The 20,941-nt window shown below is 33.5% G+C and overlaps 1 protein-coding gene across 1 annotated transcript in view; it reads right to left on the reverse strand.

The window, feature by feature from the left end:
• The window catches only part of LOC129806630 (uncharacterized), a 31,878-nt gene that overhangs the window by 5,911 nt on the left and 5,026 nt on the right, over positions 1–20,941 (reverse strand). Inside the window, exons 2-3 of the mRNA XM_055855354.1 lie at positions 5,377–6,083; positions 40–208 (exon numbers count right to left, since the gene is read on the reverse strand). Of these exons, the coding sequence (XP_055711329.1) occupies positions 40–208; positions 5,377–6,083 (876 nt within the window). The remainder of the gene's footprint in view (positions 1–39; positions 209–5,376; positions 6,084–20,941) is intronic.

Consider the following 20,941-nt stretch of genomic DNA (forward strand, 5'->3'; position numbering starts at 1 on the left):
TAAAAAAAATGGCATGGGACGTTTTTTCGGGGTACCTACTGCAATTGATGACCGAAGTCTTCAAACCTCTGTGATCAGCTTCGTATCCTTTGCAATCTGGCTTGAGCATTTCCAATGTATCATTTAGGACTTCATACATCATCTTGGCATTAACTTGCAGGGAGTCTCCATCGAGAAAAATCACATTTTGACTCCCCACTTGCTTACCCTGAGTGTAAAAAAAAGAGAGATGAGAAATCGTGTGAGATTCTTCATCCGAGAGACTGAGAAAAATAAACCTAAAGTGCGGAGCTTTGGGGGAATTGATAAATGCTTCGATGCACGCTCAAGGCAACTTTGCGTGATTGTGAACTATTTGTCACAGGACATTCGTACCTCATCATCTTCCACCTCATCTTTTGCTCCAGAGATATAGTCCTGGGACAAATTGGTCAGCAAATATGGGCAAATGACTAGCAATTACATACTGTGGACATTTAATGTGAATTGTGAGTGTCTAATTAAATTATTGTGTGTTTTGTGGGGAATTCTTCAGAAGGAAGTGTTGGGAGTTGGAGGTTCTAGAGTTCAATTTCGTAGAATTGAAGGGTAATTCCCGGGGGAAATTGAATTTATGTTTCTCTTAATCCCGGAAGTGCTGTGCCCGCTATTTTTCATCTCGATCCGGGAGTCGATATGCTCAAATTTCACGGGAGAGGCAGAAAGTATCCCCTGGGGTCAAGAAACCCCCTTCGTGATTTCTAACAGGCGCTCCACCCGTCTTGAAGGGTCAAAAACACCCCCAAAACTTTTATTCAGAATCCGCCAAAAGGGTTGGATTTAGGCTTTTCGTGATTTCTGAAAGTTTCAGTGAAATATTTCGCATGGAATATTTCAATATTGGCATTTTGTCGTATATCCCGTGTTGGGAGAATATGCTGATCGTAGATCGTCCAGGAGCGCCTTCTCCGAAATGTGGATGCTTTTTCCGTGCTCCGAGAGTGTTTTTGGGCAGAGGCGGTGCATTTATATTACGTTTTATCACAGTGAAAATATCTTTTCCTGATGTTCAGTTACTTACACCGTGCGGGACTCGAACTCGCAACTTTGAGAGTTGAGTTAGAGATCTCATTCGCCCAAGACCCAGCGCTCTTGTCTATTGCGCCACTGAGATCCCCTCGGAAATAATGATTTCAGTATACAATACAAATTGGTTTCTGTCCAATTTTCCGTTTCTTAGGGCCTCGACAGATCTGAGGATTAGCCGAGAGACGGCTTAGCGTAATTGTTTTTCGAAATAATGATTAAACTACATTTCCATAATTTTCCACTAAGTCGTCTCTCGGCTTAAGTCGTAAATGTGTCTAGGGCATTACTGACCATAACTGTCAAATCAGACATTTCCGTATCTTTTGTTATACAAATCTTTCATTTCTTTTTATTAAGCTGGGAATATTATAATTTTATTTATATTTTTATGTGACTAATTTTTTATCGAAATTAAATTATATCATAAATGCTTTTATAGCATTTTTTATATCAAAACTGGCCATAAAAATATTTAGTAACTGCTGCGTTTAACATTGGATATTACTTCTTATTGCAAAAGACGAATCGTCTAAGAAATATCGTTTTCTAGTTATAGCAAAACTTGCTATAAAACTAAAACGGTATTTAAAATAAAGAAAATTTTATATCTGCGACTCATTACAATGATTCGTAAATATAGGAAGCATTCGATTCACATCTGCTTGCTCAAAAAAAAACACCTTAAAAAAATTCCGTCTTTCCATTTTCTATAATTTTGCTATTTTACTATAAAATTTGTCATAAAATTTAATTAGAACCGTAAACAACAAAATATTTACATTTCCAGATGTGTTTTTTACCGTGGCAAACATTGGGCATCGCTTGAATTGAGTAAAGATATAAATTCTATAAGAAATTATTATTTTTTAATAGGAAAACTTGCCATAAAACTGAAACGAAACTCAAAGCAAAGATAAAACGTATAGTTTTCTATCGAAATTATAAACAGTAGTTGGCGTTCCATATTTCTCTGATTGAAAAATACGAAAAATCGTATCTAAAATTCTGCTTTTTTATAGCAAAACTTGCCATAAAAAATCAAATTTTTGAATAAGTTAAATATTTATATTTCGCATGTATTGTAACGATTAACCGTACAAAGCATTGAGTATCACTTCAGTTATTCCTACATTATTCGAACAAGAGTACAGTAAAAGGAATTTCGCTTTTTTATAGCACCATTTGATATAAAAATATATATTTTGAATCAATAAAACTTATTTATAATTCCAAGCCATTGTAACGACAATTAACTGTAATAAGTATTGAATACCACTCCAATTTTTATTCTAAAAGTAGGTTAATAAAATAAATTTCCTATAATTTTATAGCAGGCCTTACCATAAAAGTTGTTATTTAAAATTAATTAAGTAATATATTTCCAACTATTTGTAACGATTATAAACTGTAATAAACATTGAATAACATTCCGGTTATTCCTACAGGCAGGTAATAAAATAAATTGCGTTTTTATTTTATAGCAAAACTTGCCATAAAAATCGTAATTTTTTGTTAATGAAATATTTATGTTTCTAAGTAATTGTAACGATTTCAAATGTCATAAACATTGAGTATCACACTAATTATTCCAACAGGAGATAGTAAAAAGAAATTTTATTTTTATTTTAAAAGGATGCGTGCTATAAAAATCGCTATTTTGAATTAAAAAATGTTATTTATATTTCCAAGCCATTGTAATAATTATTAACTGTAATATGCATTGAATAACACTCCGGTTACTCCAATAGGAGGATATAAATGAAATTGCGTTTTTATTTTATAGCAAAACTTTCCATAAAAATCGTAATTTTGGGTTAATAAAATATTTATGTTTCTAAGTAATTGTAACGATTTCAAATGTCATAAACATTGAGTATCACACTAATTATTCCAACAGGAGATAGTAAAAAGAAATTTTATTTTTATTTTAAAAGGATGCGTGCTATAAAAATCGCTATTTTGAATTAAAAAATGTTATTTATATTTCCAAGCCATTGTAATAATTATTAACTGTAATATGCATTGAATAACACTCCGGTTACTCCAATAGGAGGATATAAATGAAATTGCGTTTTTATTTTATAGCAAAACTTTCCATAAAAATCGTAATTTTGGGTTAATAAAATATTGATTTTCCAAGTAATTGTAACTATTTTAAATGTCACAAGCATTGAGTATCACTCTAGTTATTCTAACAGGAGATGATGAAAACAAATTTTATTTTAAAAGGAAACTTGCTATAAAAATCGCTATTTTGAATTAATGAATTTTATTTTCTATTTCCAAGTTATTGCAACGATTTCAATTGTGATAAGCATTGAGTATCAATCCAATTATTCCTACAAGAAGATATTGAAAGAAAGTCCGCTTTTCTTTTATAGTAACAGTTACCATAAATATCGTAAATATATGATACCGCTTGCTATAAAATTGACTATTTTGAATTAAAAGCATATTTATATTTCTAATTAATTGTAATGATTATTAAACTGTAACAAACATTGAATGTCACATCAATTATTCCGAAAGGAGGATAAAAAAAATATATCGTTTTTATTTTATAGCAAATCCTGCCATAAAAATCGCAATATTGAATTATTAAATTATTTAGATTTCCAAGTGATTGTAACGATTTTATTTGCGATAAACTTTGAGTATCTGTCTAATTATTCCTACATTACTTCAACAAGAGTATAATCAAATAAATTCTTCTTTTATTTTATAGCACCACTTGCTATAAAAATAAATTTTTTGAATTAATAGCATATTTGGATTTCTAATTGATTTTAATGATTATTAAACTGTAACAAGCATTGCATGTCACTTCAATTATTCCAAAAGGAGGATAATAAAACAAATATCATTTTTATTTTATAGCAAATCTTGCCATTAAAATCGCAGTTTTGAATTTATAAATTATTTATATTTCCAAGGGATTGTAACGATTTTAATTGTGATAAGCATTGAATATCAATCCAATTATTGATTGTAAGGATTATTCCCTGTAATAAGCATTGACTATCTCTCCAATTATTCAAAAAGAAGGATAATAAAAGAAATATTTTTCTTTTATTGCAAAACTTGCCATAAAAATCTCAATTTTGAATTAATAATTTTTTTTTTTATATTTCCAAGGGATTGTAAGGATATTAAATGTGATGATAAGCATTGACTATCAATCCAATTATGCCTACAAGATGATATTGAAAGAAACTCCGTTTTTCTTTTATAGCAAAACTTGCCAAAAAAATTGCAATTTTGAATTAATAAATTATTTATATATCCAAGTGATTGTAAGGATTATTCACTTTAATAAGCATTGTCTATCTCCAATTATTCCAACAAAGCAATAATTAAAAGTACTCCGTTTTAATTTTATAGCAGAACTTGCTATAATACTCGTACTACTCAAAATGCAGTGATATTTTTTTATTTTTAAATTCACAGAAATTTGATTCATTATATATGGTTGTAATGAGAAATTTTTCCTTTCCTATTACCAATTATCTCATGCAACAACCCATTTCCTTTTTATCCAAGACTCTTTTTTGTTCTCCTTCAGAAATATTTCACTTCCCTTCAATTTCATGAAACTTTGAAGCCTCTTTCAAGAATTCGTTGGTTTATAGTTTGGTGTTTGTTTTCAATATGTAAATCATATGAAACACGATATATAGCCATACAATTACAAATTTATGAATATCCCACGAATGAGAAAAACCACCAAGGGGGATGAGGGTGGTAAATATGAATTTTCCCACCCATCTACCACTTTTTTTATCGTCTTTTTTCTACGGCGGAATTTTTTGTTCCTCCTCAACTAAAATCGTGACGATGCAGAATATCTCGCGCCAAAAGTGAAAGTGGAAAAGTCCTCCCCCATTTCAGGGTGGAAAATTAAATCAATTAAATGCGTTGTGTAGGTGGTTTTACGGAGTGTTTTGGGGCTAATTCCAAAATTGCAAATTCTCGAAAAAAAAACATAATAAAATAGTTTTGTGTGTGACCGAAAAATGAGGACGAAAAGGTCATTCTCTGGGGAGGATTTTTGTTCTGCGGTTGACTATGAAAGAGAAAAATGAGGTGGCATTTTTAATTACGATACTCATGAGGTGCGAATTTCAATGTATGACCATGTGTGATGGTCAGGAGGTGGCTTTTTCTGTGGACTCATGAATGAATTGGGAAGCTTTCACGTGGCCCTCGAGGAATGGATACAGTAACAACCAAAAAAAAAAAAACTAGGCGTGTGGGTTAATTGAATTCAAGTGAAAGAGTGGGTGCTTTTTTGCGCTGAAAAAAACTCACCTTGATGAAATGGGGGTCACCTATGTCAATTGTGATACGATGATCATCCTGTCGCTGCGGAGGATTGTCATTTCTGTCCACAATTTCCACCCTTAGAGTCCTCCGGAAGGTTTGAGTAGGTTCCCTGGGCATTGTGGTGACCCTACACTCAACTTCCGGAAAGATATTTGGTCCTGGATTCAAAGTATCATGATCCAGGAGGGAGATTCTCCTCAAAATCCCTTCTCTGATGTCAAAAAATTCACTCCCATTGATCAATTTGTGTTTTACCACAACATTTGGGCAGAATTTCTTGAGAAACCCCGAGGATAGTGGTCCAATTTCCTCCACCTTTCCACTCGATTTGGTACTCTCGGGGATTCTGTACGTGACTGAATCCCAAAAGCAAAACAATTCTCCACTTTCTCTGCAGAATCCCTCGAGGGTGGGAATTTTCTTAGGGTTAATGGTAATTTTTGTGGTTGTGTTGTGGGCAGCAATGCTGAAAGAATACTTCCTCGAAGGCTCAACTTTCCGGAATCCATCCGTGAGAAAGATATCGCCAGTTTGTTCATCAATAGTCATCCAATTCTGCGAATCAATTAGGTGATACTGCGTCCCATTCAGCCTCAATCGCACAAGGGGAGAGTGTTTAATGAGCTCCATCATCTCCTCACCAATTGGCACGGTCATTTCCACGTCGGTCAGAGAAAATTCTCCCCATATTCCTGCAGGAATCAATCACAAATACTTTATATTCTCCAATAAAAATGCCACACTAAATGGAGGAATGATCGTAAAAGTGCCCTTTTCCCTAACAAAATGACAATGACGAAGGCATTTCTGAATGCTCGATATTAGGAGCACTTTGCGTATTAGAAATTGGATGGAAGTAATGGAATTCCTTTTTTTCCCGATTAAAAAACAATTACCGATCAACATTTATCAGAATCGGTTGAGAAATAAGCCCTATAGGGTAAGTGTGCCAAATTTCGGCATAGTTGCATGCAAGCGCCAAGGTCTCAAGTTTTAAATGCTATATTATTAATACAAATTGAATATTCACAATATATTGAATATTCAATTTGTATTCGGAATTGAATATTCCGGTCACAAAAAATGTGACCGGAATTTCAAGCTGTCCGGAATTTGGCACACTTACCCTACTGAATGAATTTTCGGTCTGATGAGATGTAGCAGATAGTGGATGGAAAAATAGACCTCTTTTGATTTTTACATAGGACATTCATCTTCGAAACGTCGTGAAGAATTAAAGAGTAAAAATCAAGAGAGGTCTATTTTTCCGTCCACTATCTAAGCCCTATACGTTTGTTTGAGATTTGTTTGTTTGAGAAAAATATACAATTAGAAGACAATCGAATTAAACCGATAGAGATAGATTAATTAACAGGAAACCGGTAAAAATCCCATAGAACTAATGGAATTCCTCTTTTCCCGATTAATAAGCAGTTCCCGATTCTTAACCGATTTCAACCGATTCAGACTTTTTGAGAATTTCAAGGCCTTTCAGATGAATGGAAGAGTAATCACAATCGGCTGAGAAATAAGCCCTATACGGTTGTTTGAGTTTTAATCTTGAAAAATTTTATGCAATGAAAAAATAGCAAGGTAGAAACTCAGAAATTAGACACAGAAAATCATCCACTTCTGTCTGATGAGAAGAATAACCCTTTGAAAATAATCAAGAGAACGATTCCAAAAGAAAAAAGTCTCAAAAGAATGGTTTTCATTAATATTTGGGTGAAAATGATACAAGGGGTAACTCAAAAGCAATTAGACTGGTTTCAGTATCCGGTTTATCGAAATAACACACCGGTTCCGTGAAAACTGTAGGGTTCCTCGGATCCACTGTGGGTTTCCCAGGAGTTCCTTGAAAAATACATGGGTTCCCCGGGTTCTCTGGAAAATATATGCGTTTCCCGGATTCCCTGAAAAATGTATGGGTTCCCCGAATTCCCTGAAAAATGCATTGGTTGTCCGAATTTCCTGAGAAATACATGGTTTCTCCGAATTTCCTGAAAACCACATGAGTTTTCCAAAGTCCCTGAAACATGCAAGGGTTCCCCGAATTCCCTGAAGAATTCATGGGTTTTCCAAATTCCCTGAAACATGCACGAATTCTCCGAATTCCCTGAAAAATATATGGATTCTCCGAATTCCCGAAAGAATGCATGGATTATCCGAATTCCCTGAAAAATACATGGATTCTCCGAATTCCCTAAAGAATGCATGGATTTTCCAAATTCCTTGAAACATTCATCGGTTCTCCGATTTTTCTAAAGAATATATGGATTCTCTTAATTCCCTGAAAAATGCACGGGTTTTCCGAATTTCCTGAAAACGCATGGGTTTTCTGAATTTCCTGAAAACGTATGGGTTTTCCAAATTCCCTGAAGAATGCATGCATTCTCCTAATTCCCTGAAAAATCCTTGGGTTTTCCAAATTCCCTGACAAACGCATGGGTTTTCGAAATTCCGTGAAACATACATGGGTTCTCCGAATTCCTCGAAATATATATGTTCCCTTAATAAAGTAAGGGTTTAGTCCCCGGATACCCTGTCCAAACTGGCTTAATTTCCCCGAAATGAGTTACCCTTTCTCTTTATAAAACTATCAATTCGGTGATTCAATTAAAATCATCAGTTAACGTTTATCGAATTCGATTTTTTCGATAAGTTCAACAATTAAGCTTATACTTCGGCAGAGAAATAAAAGTATAATCTAAATAGAACACTCTGCTCTGAGTAGATCAAAGTTACTTTTCAGACGTCAAACTGGTGGGAATATAATTAGTCGTTATGGAAAACTTTCCCTAGGAAACTTGAAAGAATTTCCCAACCTCACAAAAGAAAATTTCTTCTCTCATATTTCGGGAATTTTTCAAGAGCACGTAAAAGCAGGAAAAGCATAAGCACGTTCTTGTTTTCAACCGCTTGTCTCAATCAGGGTCGTGGGTCTAAGCCTTTCAGGTTAGTAGCCTACGTCTGTCAATCCTCCGTTACTTCAGAAAGGCATTCGAGGTCAATCCCAAGGCACTCTAGGCAAAATCTTGAATTTTATTAAGCTACCTAGGCCTAGTTCTACCCACTCACGAACGGTTACGTACCTTAAGCGGTCTTCAGCCTACAGGTTTGGCCCAGTTCTCGAAGGTCTCAAAATTTTAAATAACAAGTAATTATATAGCTTTTTGATAGCTTAATTGATAATTTAGATTTAATAATCTAATCAGTCTAAGTTATTTTTTCCAAAAATCATGATTGATAAGAAATTAGAGCTGTTAAGCCATTTGGCTAAGCCTTAGGTCTGAAACCCGTATTACTTGATCTCTACGAGTTTCTGTAGCTTGCACTCGCGATCTTATACTTTCGGTCATTACCCAAATCTCATACACATGATGAAGCTCAGCTTTCCTCACCACGCTTTTGCCAATCTTCCTTAATTTTACAGAAGATTGATCGATCCTCGACAAGAGGTAGGATGGACATACCATCATTGCGAATAACACCTCGACATACTTGAACTTCTTCCCTAGTAGATTTCCCCCAGCAATCTACGTATGTTATAGTTCCGGAAAACTGGGAAAGTTTTTCAAAGGATATTACCCAGGAAAGGTTCATGAATTTCCTCTACTTTTTGTAATAAAAAACTCAATAGATTTCCCACAGAAACCTGGATAAATTCCTAGAAAACTGAGGTATTTTTCACTGAAATATGTTCAGGAAAGTTTGGTGAATTTTATCTCGCTTACATAGGGAAATTTTCTATAGGTCTCCCTGTGAAAAATTCCAAGGAAAGCAAATATAAATTACCCATGGAAATTTCTCTAGAAATTTTCTAGGAAATTCCTTTGGCAATATTCGTGATTTTGGGAAATTTACACCTTTCCATTACAAACAATTTTACGAAATAACTTTTTCTAGCAATAATTGAAACACAGATATGACCTTTGGTTTCTTCTCCTTTACTTTCTCGACACCGACGTTTCGGAGGGATTTTCCTTCTTCCTCAGGTATGGAAATGATTGGGATAGAACTTGCCAGAAAATCCTTTTCATACCTGAGGCAGGAGGAAAACCCCTCCAAAACGTGGGTGTCGAGAAAGCAAAGGAGAAGAAACCAAAGGTCATATCCGTGTTTCAATTATTGCTAAATCAACCTATTGGCCGAAAGTCATCTAATAACTTTTTCTGTTACCCGCCTAGAGACTAAACGGTAGGAGATATAGTTTTCCGATATTCGACAACCTCTCTACAATTTTTCACATTTTTTTTCCTGTTGTACATAAATATACCAAAGGGAAAAGAAAGTTAGAACAACCAGAAGTAGATATCTTTAACCGTTGGGTCTCTAAGTCTCTATCAAAATGACTTACAACAAACGGACCAATCCCGAGAATCATATCCCAAAAAAACTTTCAGTGTTAACATTTTTCAAAATAAGGGGTCGATAGGAAGATAACCCGAAATCAAAGAATTATATATGTTGCTCTCCCTTTGAGTTGGAGCAATAAAAAAAGTTAATTTGAAAGAGAAGATCGTGCAAATTACCATCGCTGAAATACGAACGCAATGACCTATTTTTATCACCCAATAAAGGAGTGCACGACGGTAATAATATTAAATTATATTATCTTCTGGGGGTTGAATTAAATGTGTCTCTGTTGCTCAACTCCTTGGGCAACAAAAAAAGAATGTCAAAGACAGTGGAAAATGAAGACACTGTCACCCCCTTTTCACATGTCAGTCATCAATTGTGGTGGAAAAAGCTTGTTTTTCCTTCTTATCAATCTCTGCCAATCAACAGTGAAATCGAAGGATTTTACTTTAGCAGAAAAAGGGGTTGGTGCTGAAAATGTCTTCATTGCAATGTGTTAGTTAGAGAGTCTTTAAATTCCCTTGCAATTCCTATAATGATGTACCTCAGTACACATCCGCATGGAACTGCAATTTCGGTTTTAATTAAAATTTTAATTGAGAAAACAGCTCGGGTTTTGTGGAATATTGGTGTTGAGACGTAAGGATTTTATTTTATAGGATCTGTTTCCAAGTGAAACCACAAAGTGTGTAACAGTTTACCATTCAGAGTTTCAATTTGAGAGGTTTTCAATATAGAATCGTGACGTGACACTGTAAAGGCATTTTTGTGTTAAATAAAATCTGAAAGGTTCTTCAAACAGTTTTAGAAATTATGGGAAACATGCCATAAAATGTCTCAAAATTTCTCTATAATTTGAAATAAAACAGTCATTCATAACCCGTGTTACTTGTATTTTTCCGATTTTGCTTTAAAAGATTCATTAAAATTTAAAACTTCCTATAAAAATTATTTACATCTAAAAAATAAATTAAAAATTCCTTAATTAACATGAATCAATTATGAATCACTTCTTAAACGTATAATTTTTTAACCTTATTATTTATGAACGTAATTTTTGAAGATGCTATAATTATTTTATAGCAAAACATCCTATAATACTTTTGCACAAGAAAGAAATAAGTATACTAGTTTTAATATTTTTAGATATGTCTAATGTTTTATTAGTAAATTAATTTTTTTTTGTCTCAAGTAACTTCATTATTATAGCACAAAATATTTGTACGAATTCTTAAATCATTGATTGACTAGGATAGGATATAAAGTCTTTGCAAATTTGTTTTTCTTCATTTTGCTTTAAATTTATTACTGAGCCTCCAGAAAATCTTGTTCCAACATTTAAAAAATTGTTTTTAATGCAAATATCCGATTTTTGTAGCAACTTTATAGCAAATAAACCTTTGTGAACAATCCCATACCAAAATTTGCTACAATGCTTCTGAACAAGAATATTAAAAGTCATATTACTTTTTATTTTTTAAAAATCATAATCGAAAAGCTTAAAGTGTGGAAGCTTGATTTTTATAGCATGAAATATTAAATATTATTCCATACTTATTGATTAGCATTAAAAATATCTATAATACCAATATTTTGAATTTTTTGGATTCATTTTAAACTTGTTAGACAAGTTTTCTCATTACATATACATTTATGGCGAAACTTGCTATAAATCTTATCTGCTATAAAAAGAAACTAGTCTTTCAGCTCAAGATCTAGTTTTCATAATTAGAAATATGTCATAAATTTTTAATTAAAAAAAGGATTTTCAAAGGAATCGTAAAAATAAAATAATCTTGGCATAAAATGTGTTATATAGCTTCAGACGACGAAGAATAAAAGTGACATTTCTTTTCAATTATGGCAATTAAGTAATAAATATGGTAATTTGATGATTTTCATAGGGAAATTGTTCAAATGGCTTTCAGAATTTTCAGTAATTTCTTTCACTGACAACCGTATCACTGTCTACTCAACTTTTTTTTGTACTCAAGTTTTTTTTTGTACTATAAAAACTAAAAGCTGCTTTTATAGTAAAATGATCGTTTTGTACTTCTTTGAAATCAAACATATTTCAGTAAGTAATATTAAGGTTTTACGTGGTTAATAAATAGAATTTACAAGAAGAACAAATATCAAACAGTTTTTATAGCAAAATGTGCTATAAAGTTTCTGAACAAAAACAGATGTGTCTTGCTCTTTCATTACTTTGCGCAAGTTTTCAATGAAAAATATTAACGTTTTCTCTTATTTTATGGCAACTTATTAAATATAGGAAAGTTTGCCATAAAGCTCAAGTTATAAAGAAAATTCTGTCATGTTTTTATTATTAGATATTATTCATTATTAAAATCTAATATTATAAGACATTGGTGAAAGAACAATGTTGCACTGTCTTCTCACCTTTATTTCAAAGTTTTCTTTTGTTTTAATCTTTTATAAAAACCAAAAGCTACTTTTATAGCACATCGCTCTTTTTGCACTTCACTGAAATCATTCCAGTTCAAATAGGCAATATTAAGCTTTTGCATAATTGATAAATACCACTTATAGAAGGAACAAGTGTAAAACAATTTTATAGCAAAATATGCTATAAAGTTTTTTTTTAACAAGAAAAGATGTGTCTTGCTCTTCTCTTACTTTGTGCAAGTTTTCAATGAATAATGTAAACGTTTTCTTTTATTTTATGGCAAGTTGTTAAAAATATAGGAAAGTTTGCCATAAGGCTCAAGTTGTCAAGAAAATCTGATACTATCAGTCATTAGTGAAATAATAATCAACCGTTGCACTGTCTTCTTACCTTTTTTTTCAAAGTTTTTTTTTGATTTTATCTTTTATAAAAACCAAAAGCTAAAACTTTTATAGCAAAGCAATCTTGTTTGTATTTTATCGAAATCAAACGAGTTCAAGTAGGCAATATTAAGCTTTTTCATGATTAATAAATACCGTTTATAGCAGTAACAAGTGTAAAACAATTTTATAGCAAAATGTGCTATAAAGCTTCTTTACAAAAAATATGTGTCTTTCACTTCTTTTTCTTTCCACAAATTTTCAGCAGGAAAAGTCAAGCGTTTTCTCTTATTTTATGGCAACTTATTATAGGAAAGTTTGCCATAAAGCACATAATCCTATCAAGTTTTACATTGTTTGAAAATTTCTTTTAGGTGCTGTGCTTTATTTCTAAATTTATAGCAAAGCTTTAGTCTTCCTTAAAGTTCTATGGAAGTTTAAAGGGTTTGAAGTTATAAATTCCGTGGATAAAGTGTATCGCATTCAATGTCTGGATGAATTTGCATTTGATAGCGGCTAGTGAATAAGTGTCTCGAGAGTCTGTGACTGGACCACAATTGATGATGCGCTTTTCTTGTCCCATGCGGTGACTCATTTTGCAACCCTCCCTTCGCGCTTTTTCTCCCCATTTTGCTCACGGATGACGGTGAAATGTGACGACGTATCAGCATCCAAAAACTCAGCGCAATTATATTACTCAACGAATGAATCACAAGAAGAGACGCATGTTTTTGTCCTGAACATTTTCACATAGGGAAAATCCACGTTTTATAGCACAGAGGATGAGTTAAAGCTCTCACAATGTAAAGAATAAAGAATATTTTGTTCTTATTCTAAAGTGATGTCGCAAAAATTCATTTCACATTCCGGCAATCAATTTATAATTATTGTCGACAACAATGAGCAACTTGTCACACCATCCTGCACATTGTGCGATGCAATTGAGTGCAAAAGACGTGGAGGATGAAATTCAATTATCTCGTGAGGGATGATTTATGCTTGTTCCACATTTATCCTGGTGCGTCTGGAGCCCATGTCTGAGGGGAGAAGGAGCTTTCGATACTCCTTCAAAGTATTCTTGCGTCTTCCAAGAAACTCTTTAGCATGAACTCATATTTAAATTTCTCAGTGCTTATGGGATGTTCGTGGATAATCACTTCATTGAATTTTCAATGGAGCTTTGTAAATTATGGAAGTGTTTGCGATGGAAATTGCAAGAAAATTATATAAAGAATCTCTGTGAGAATTTGAACATACAAAGGACGCTCTGAAATATCATTTTGCAATTTTGTTTTGCTCATACTACAAAAAGTCGATATTTTTAATGGATTTGGAATAAATAAATTTAGACCACGCCTTCTTGAGAAATTATGATTTTGTTATAGACTTGGTGAGAGTTTAAACTTACAAAGGATGCTCTGAAATATAATTTTCTAATTTTGCTTTGCCCAAACTAAAAAAAACTACATTTTTATGGATTGAATAAATAATTTTAGGCCACGCCTTCTTGAGAACTTATAATTTTGTAAATATAGACTCCGTGAGAGTTTAAACTTACAATGAATACTGTGAAATATCATTTTGCAAATTTAATTTGCTCAAACTACAAAAAACAATATTTTTAATGGATTTGGCATAAATATTTTAGGCCACGCCTTCTTGAAAATTTATTATTCTGTAAATATAGACTCCGTGAGAGTTTAAACTTACAAAGGACGCTCTAAAATACCTTGTTGTAGTTTTTCTTGGTGGCTCAAACTAAAAAAAAAAACTAAATTTTTTTATGAATTTAACATAAATAAGTTTAAGCCACGCCTTCTTGAAAATTTACAATTTAGTAAAATTAGAACTGCTAAATATTCTATATTTTATTTTGGAATATTGCGATATTCTTTCAAGGTAGTTATCTTCCCAAATTTATCTAAAGTTGTGCTTCTGTTTTTAAAAAAAAGCCACGCCTACTAGAAAATAAAAAAATAAGGAAAAACAGGAAATTCCTTTTGAAAGGAATTAGTTATTTGGCCAGGAATTTTGTCAGTCTTTCGTTATAGTAAGCTTTCATCATAATTTTTAAAATGATATTTGGGTGGGAACATTGAGAAAAACCAGGCGTGAACTCTAAGTGGGCGGGGCTTAATTGACTTTTCCTTTTTCTTAGAAGTTAGGCTGGTAACTAGATACTTATTCATCTCCAATAATTCTTTAGCGCAACAGACGCGGAATATGTAAGGAAATGTTTGTGTATGCGTCTACTGCCGTCTTAGCCACATCATCTTACACCTCGTGCAATAATGTGAAAATTCTTTATAATAGATTGTATATGTAAAGAGCATTTTATAACCTAAAATTTTGAAATTATGTGGGTTTATAATTCGATATATTCTCAAACCTTCCGAAGAAAAATTATGGAAACTAGGAATTGTCGAGAAAACCGTGAAAACATAACCTATATCATGTGGGCGTGGCATAACTAGTTTTCCTATTTTCCATGACCAAGGCTTTGCAACAATTTTTACATAGAATTATTAACCAGAAAATGCTTAACAAACGATCGTGGAATGTTTGTATGCAGTCTAGGTTTGATTTGCTTAATCAGTCAATTTAGGTCACGCCCCTTTCCTATGCTAGGGTAAATTTAAACTGAGATTTTACAATTGCTAGATTCTGTTCAGTTTTGTGATAATATAATATCCTTATAAGACACCCCCAATTTAATCCTGACTTTTTGTTGAAAATTACTGTCCAATAAAATAGGCCACGCCCCTCAAAGAACTCAAATAGCGTGGATAAAGCTTCTTTTGGGGATTTCTTCCAAAAAAGGTTTTACATCATTGCAAAACTAAATGCAATCTAATAATAGTGAAATCTGAGTTTCAGTGGACCATAGCTTCCAATGGGGCGTGGCCTAAAATTATTCACAAGCAGAGCTTACTAAGCATCAAATACTGGTTCAATGCAAACATTCTAGGAAATAGCATTTCCTCCTCTGCTTTTCAGTCAACAGATTCAAGTGTACTTTCGATAATCTTCTCGTAATTCACGATTTTCTCCTGCGTAGACAAAAGCTCTGGAGAAGTGTCTGAATCGTCCACAATGCGAAAATCTCAAATAATCCCATTTTCAACATAAAATCCTTCAATGGAATGATTCTGGCTCTTGGCCAATTGTTTCCTCATTGAATTTGCTTCAAAATTCACTGGAGAGTTTTTTACGTATTTCTCGGAAGCAACAAAAAGCTCTTCTAGACAATGATGAAAAGTATCTTTTCTTCAAGTACAAAAGAAAGAGGAAGCTTCCCTTTTCCATATGATTTGATCTCTTGCCTTGAGCCCCCCCCCCTTCCTCTGTTGAGAGAGACTGGAGGATAAATTGTGACTCAATTATCTCAAATGGAACAGATTGTTTGATAAATCTCACCCAGGTTTAGTAAGTGTCTGGGGTGGGTTCATATTGCCTGGCTCTAAAAAGTCCATTTGGTGAAACCCTCCAATTCATAAATCGTTTTTGAGACTGTCGCTGGCGATTACAGGGAAGTTCAAGGGCATTTGGTACAAATTACAACGAAAAACTAAATGGCAAATTGGTTTTGGAGTGTGGAGTTGGTGGATGAATTATACGGGGTATGCTATTAAAAATGTATTCACTGAAAGAGAAAATTTGTAGTAACAAATAATCTTTTGCTGAGAATGACTATATTAATAAACCCAAGGAAATTTTCAGAAATTTAAGTATTTACTTTGATATTTAGTCACTAGCGAAAATTTACAAGTTAACGTATAATTCGGTCGAGATGATTTTCTCTTAACAAAATTGTTGTAAAACATTCAAGTTACACAAAAAAATAGAAATATTCGTCAAAGGATATTGGAAACGGAGAAAGACAGTAGGGGAAAGTACTCTCCCTTCGAACGTTCATACCTTCGAATAATGTGAATTTTCCTTAAGTTTTCCTAAGACACTTAAACATTTCTATTAAATATTAGTTATCTTATAATTATTGATAACTATGTAACAATCATGTGGAAATCTTTTAAGAAACGTAAAAGAAATTCACATTATTCGATGGTATGAACGTTCGAAGGGAGAGTACTTTCCTCAACTGTTTAGAAGGTTGAGATAGTTAATATTATCAATTTATTGTCTTGTTAAATTAAGTTTAGTGGAGTGCAAGGCTAGAAAAGGCGAGAAAAGGGAGAAAAAATATGATATGAAGAGGATTCGAACCCGAAACTCTTCCAAGATAGCGCAAGTGTTCTAGGATTTACTCGTTGCGTTTTCAAGTTTGCTTTAAAAGATATAAGTTCAGGTCCTGATCAAAATTTCGGATCTGCCAAAATCAATGGGTTTCATAAGCATCCTGTATAATTTGGTTTTCGATGGCCAAGACCAAAATCGATTTTGGCTTTTCGTAATTGTTGATAGTCGGAATTTCGATCCATTCAGGATTTAGAGTCTTAGACATTTTAATTCATTCAGGATTTTGCACTATCAGGATCTCGGCTCTTCGAAATTTTAACTAATTTGGGACCTTGATTCTTTCGGGATTTGGGCTCTTCGGGATGTCGACTAAATCAGGATTTCGACCAATTCGGAATTTTGACTCTTTCAAGATTACGTCTCATCGAAATTTGGACCAACTCAAGACTTTGATCCTTTCAGGATTTTGGTTCTCCGGATTTTGTTCCTGTTGAAATTTTATTTTGGTTCTTTATGATTTCGACCAATTCAGGATTTTGAACCTTTCGGGATTTTGACCCATTCGGGATTTTTGCTCAATTCGGAATTTTGAGCCTTTCAAGATTACACCTTTTTGGAATTCGGGATTTTGAACTTTTCGGAATTTTGACCTTTTCGGGATTTCAGCCCATTCAGGATTTTGGCCCTTTCGGGATTTCGACCAATTCGAGATTTTTACCCTTTTGACCTTTTCAAGATTTTGGCTCTTTGGAATTTTGACCAATTCAGGATTTTAACCCATTCGGGACTTTTGCTTAATTCGGAATTTTGAGCTTTTCAAGATTACATCTCTTTGAAATTCGGGATTTCTACATTTTCGGGTTTTTGTAGCTTTTGGGATTTTGATCCTTTCAGGATTTTGACCCTTTCGGGACTCCGACCAACTTGGGATTTTGACCCTTTTGACCCTTTCAAGATTTTTGCTTTTTGGAATTTCGACCGATTCAGGATTTTGACCCATTCTGGATTTTTGCTGAATTCGGAATTTTAACCTTTTCAAGATTACATCTCTTTAGAATTCCTGATTTCCACCTTTTCGGGTTTTTGGAGCTTTTGGGATTTTGATTCTTTCAGGATTTTGGGCCTTTCGGGACTTCGACCAATTCGGGATTTTGACCCTTTTGACCCTTTCAAGATTTTGGCTCTTTATAATTTCGACCGATTCAGGATTTTGACCCATTCAAGATTTTTCTCAATTCGGAATTTTAAGCCTTTCAAGATTACATCTCTTTTGAATTCGGGATTTTGTAGCTTTTGGGGTTTTGATTCTTTCAGGATTTTGGCCCTTTCGGGACTTCGACCAATTTGGGATTTTGACCTATTCAGGATTTTTCTCAATTCGGAATTTCGAGCCTTTCAAGATTACATCTCTTTGAAATTCGGGATTTGTATATTTTTGGGTTTTTGTAGCTTTTGGGGTTTTGATCCTTTCAGGATTTTAGGCCTTTCGGGTCTTCGACCAATTCGGGATTTTGACTCTTTCGATCTTTTTAGCCCTTTCAGAATTTCGACCAATTCGGAACTTCGATATTTTCGGGATCTTGACCCTTTCAGGATTTCAACCAATTCAAGGTTTAGACTCTTTTGGGGATTTTGGCTTTTCGAGATGATTTTGACCGTTTCAGGTTTTGAGTTCTCCAGAATTTCGTCCAACTTGAGACTGACAATTTCAGGATATCGACAAATTCCATATTTTGGCTCTTTGGGAGTTCGGACCGATTCAGGATTTTGACCCTTTCGTGTTTTACATCCATTCGAAGATTAGATATCTGGGATTTTAAGTTTTTCGGAATTTTGAGAGCTTCCTTTTTTGGCTCTTCGGAATATTGCTTTTCTGGATTTTGGCTGCTACCAACAATTTCATGAAGTTGAATAATCGCATTATTTGGCTTTTTTTAAAATTCGCTTTTCGACTTCAACGCCACTAACGATGGTCACATGAAGTTCTGATGTTTTGAAAAGTTGTATTGCTTCTCAATACCTTTCATTTCGACCCTAAAACGTCTTTGACTTCTTTCCTAAAATCGTTGCAATTGATCAAAGGAACTCAATTATCCATTGTACCAATTGTACCCAACATAAGCAATAGGTAATTTCGAAATAACCCTACCTTCTTTTAATAACACAAAAATTAATTGATCCAATTAATTTTCTTCTCGGTGAACTCAACGTCATCACTTACAACCCCTTTAGCCCTCACCACTCCAAAGAGAGAAGCTCAAAAACGCGTCTCTGACGACTTTTATGTGTAAATCGATAGAATAAAGTGGCAAAGTACTTTTAGCACTCAGTTTTGTCGCCACCCCCAAAAGCTCCCCCGTACCCTAACTCTTTTAAAAGCTTCAAGAAATATACGACTAAATTATTCTCACCCACAATTCATCATAGAACTGCGAGGAGCACACTAAAACCTTGTTTTCGCCTCTCTTATCAAACTCACAAACAATTTTACTCCCTGAAAAAAAAAGGTTCTCGTGCAACTTTGGCGCGCTTTTTTTCAAACACCAACTCCAAAGAAAAAAAAAAGAGAGAAAGTGTGAGTGAAAGTTCTCCCAAAAACTTGTGGAGAATGTGTAATTAGTGTGAGGGTGGCCGCAAGAGAAAGGATTTATATTAATTTTTGGTTCTTCTGTGGAAAAATTCCTACACATGGATTGGGGGGGGGGGAGGTGGAAAGGTGTTTTTCCAGACGTCACGGACGAGGGTTTGTCCGCACTTCTTAATAACAGTCACAAAGATTAATTTTTATGTTTTCTCACTGTCATTTTTGTTGTTGTGGGTGTTGATTAAATATTTTTCCGTTCCAAGAACTATTCTGATTGCAATTTATGTGAGTCGCAAGAAGAATAATGCTTGAAATGTCAAGTGCGGAAGCTTCCAGGAATATTACAATTCAAGAAAAATGAGATTGGAATTCCTGATAACGCACAACAATTGACATCTTGGCAGAGAGTCGCTGGATTTTTGAGTTTGTCGCCAGTGACAAGAATGTAAACATTTTGTAAAATTCATCTTGATTTTTTGGAATATTGCTCACAGATGCGAGAAGACGAAATAATTTTTTTTTTAAGTGAAATATCTTGATAAAAAAAATAATATTAAATGTTTACTTAATCCTAGAATTTTTACTAAATTTTTATTTTGTAAATAAAAATTTTATAGAATTTAAACATAAAAATACTTGATACAAGGTACGCATCGATGAACTAAAAAACATTTTTGATCCATTGAATATACTCTGAAAAAAAATGTCTTGTTAAAAGAACAATTGGATTTTGTTGAAATTTTGTTAAAAGGATGTTATTTGCCAATTTAACAAAACTTTTTCTTGAATTTTATATTGAAAAACATCCTTTTGACAAACTTTTAACCAGATCCAGTTGGCCGCCGATTTGACAAAACTTTTCCATATTCTGTATGGAAGAACATCCTTTTAACAAACTTTTCTTGTTAATTTGACAAAACATTTTTTTTAGAGTAGTAAAACCTTCACGCAATTGATTTAGTGGCAGAGCGCTCGTACTATAACTGAAAGTATCGCAAGTTCAAATCCATTTTAGTTCAACAGAAATTTTCAAGAAAGGGCATATAGAACTGATGAACCTTTTCATTTAATCAATTCTTCGATATAATAGTTCTGATATTTGGACGGCGTGACCCCTGACTCGAGTGTCACAGTCGTGAGTTCGAGTTTCACCTGGTGTAAATTACACTATGCAACACGATTTTTGGCACACGGATCTCACATGGTACGTTTGGTAGAGTCGAGTCCCCTAATCAAGAATCTGTTCTTGGTTTTTCTCCTATACGTAACAATTTTCTTTAATTAATTTTTTTTGTTTTTACTGTTTTGTCACATATTACCAATTATTCCAACGGTTCTAGTGCACAGAACTTAACAAATGGGCATCCGTTGGAAAGGTAAGTAGTTGTGCTTCAACTTGAAATACTTGGGGGCGGAAAAACAAAATCAAACTAAAATTTCTGAAAAATGACCTAAGAAAGCAACTTTTGAAAAATCATATAAACTAAACCAAACTAAATATTAATTTACTCTCTTTAGCACACAATAGACTCCACTTAGGACTACATTTTTGCCATAGAAGACATCCTGCTCCGATACCTCTAAATACCTTATTAGGTGAGATTCTTAACAATCTCACCT

The sequence above is a fragment of the Phlebotomus papatasi genome, chromosome 3, assembly GCF_024763615.1.
Source record: "Phlebotomus papatasi isolate M1 chromosome 3, Ppap_2.1, whole genome shotgun sequence".
Taxonomy (NCBI): domain Eukaryota; kingdom Metazoa; phylum Arthropoda; class Insecta; order Diptera; family Psychodidae; genus Phlebotomus; species Phlebotomus papatasi.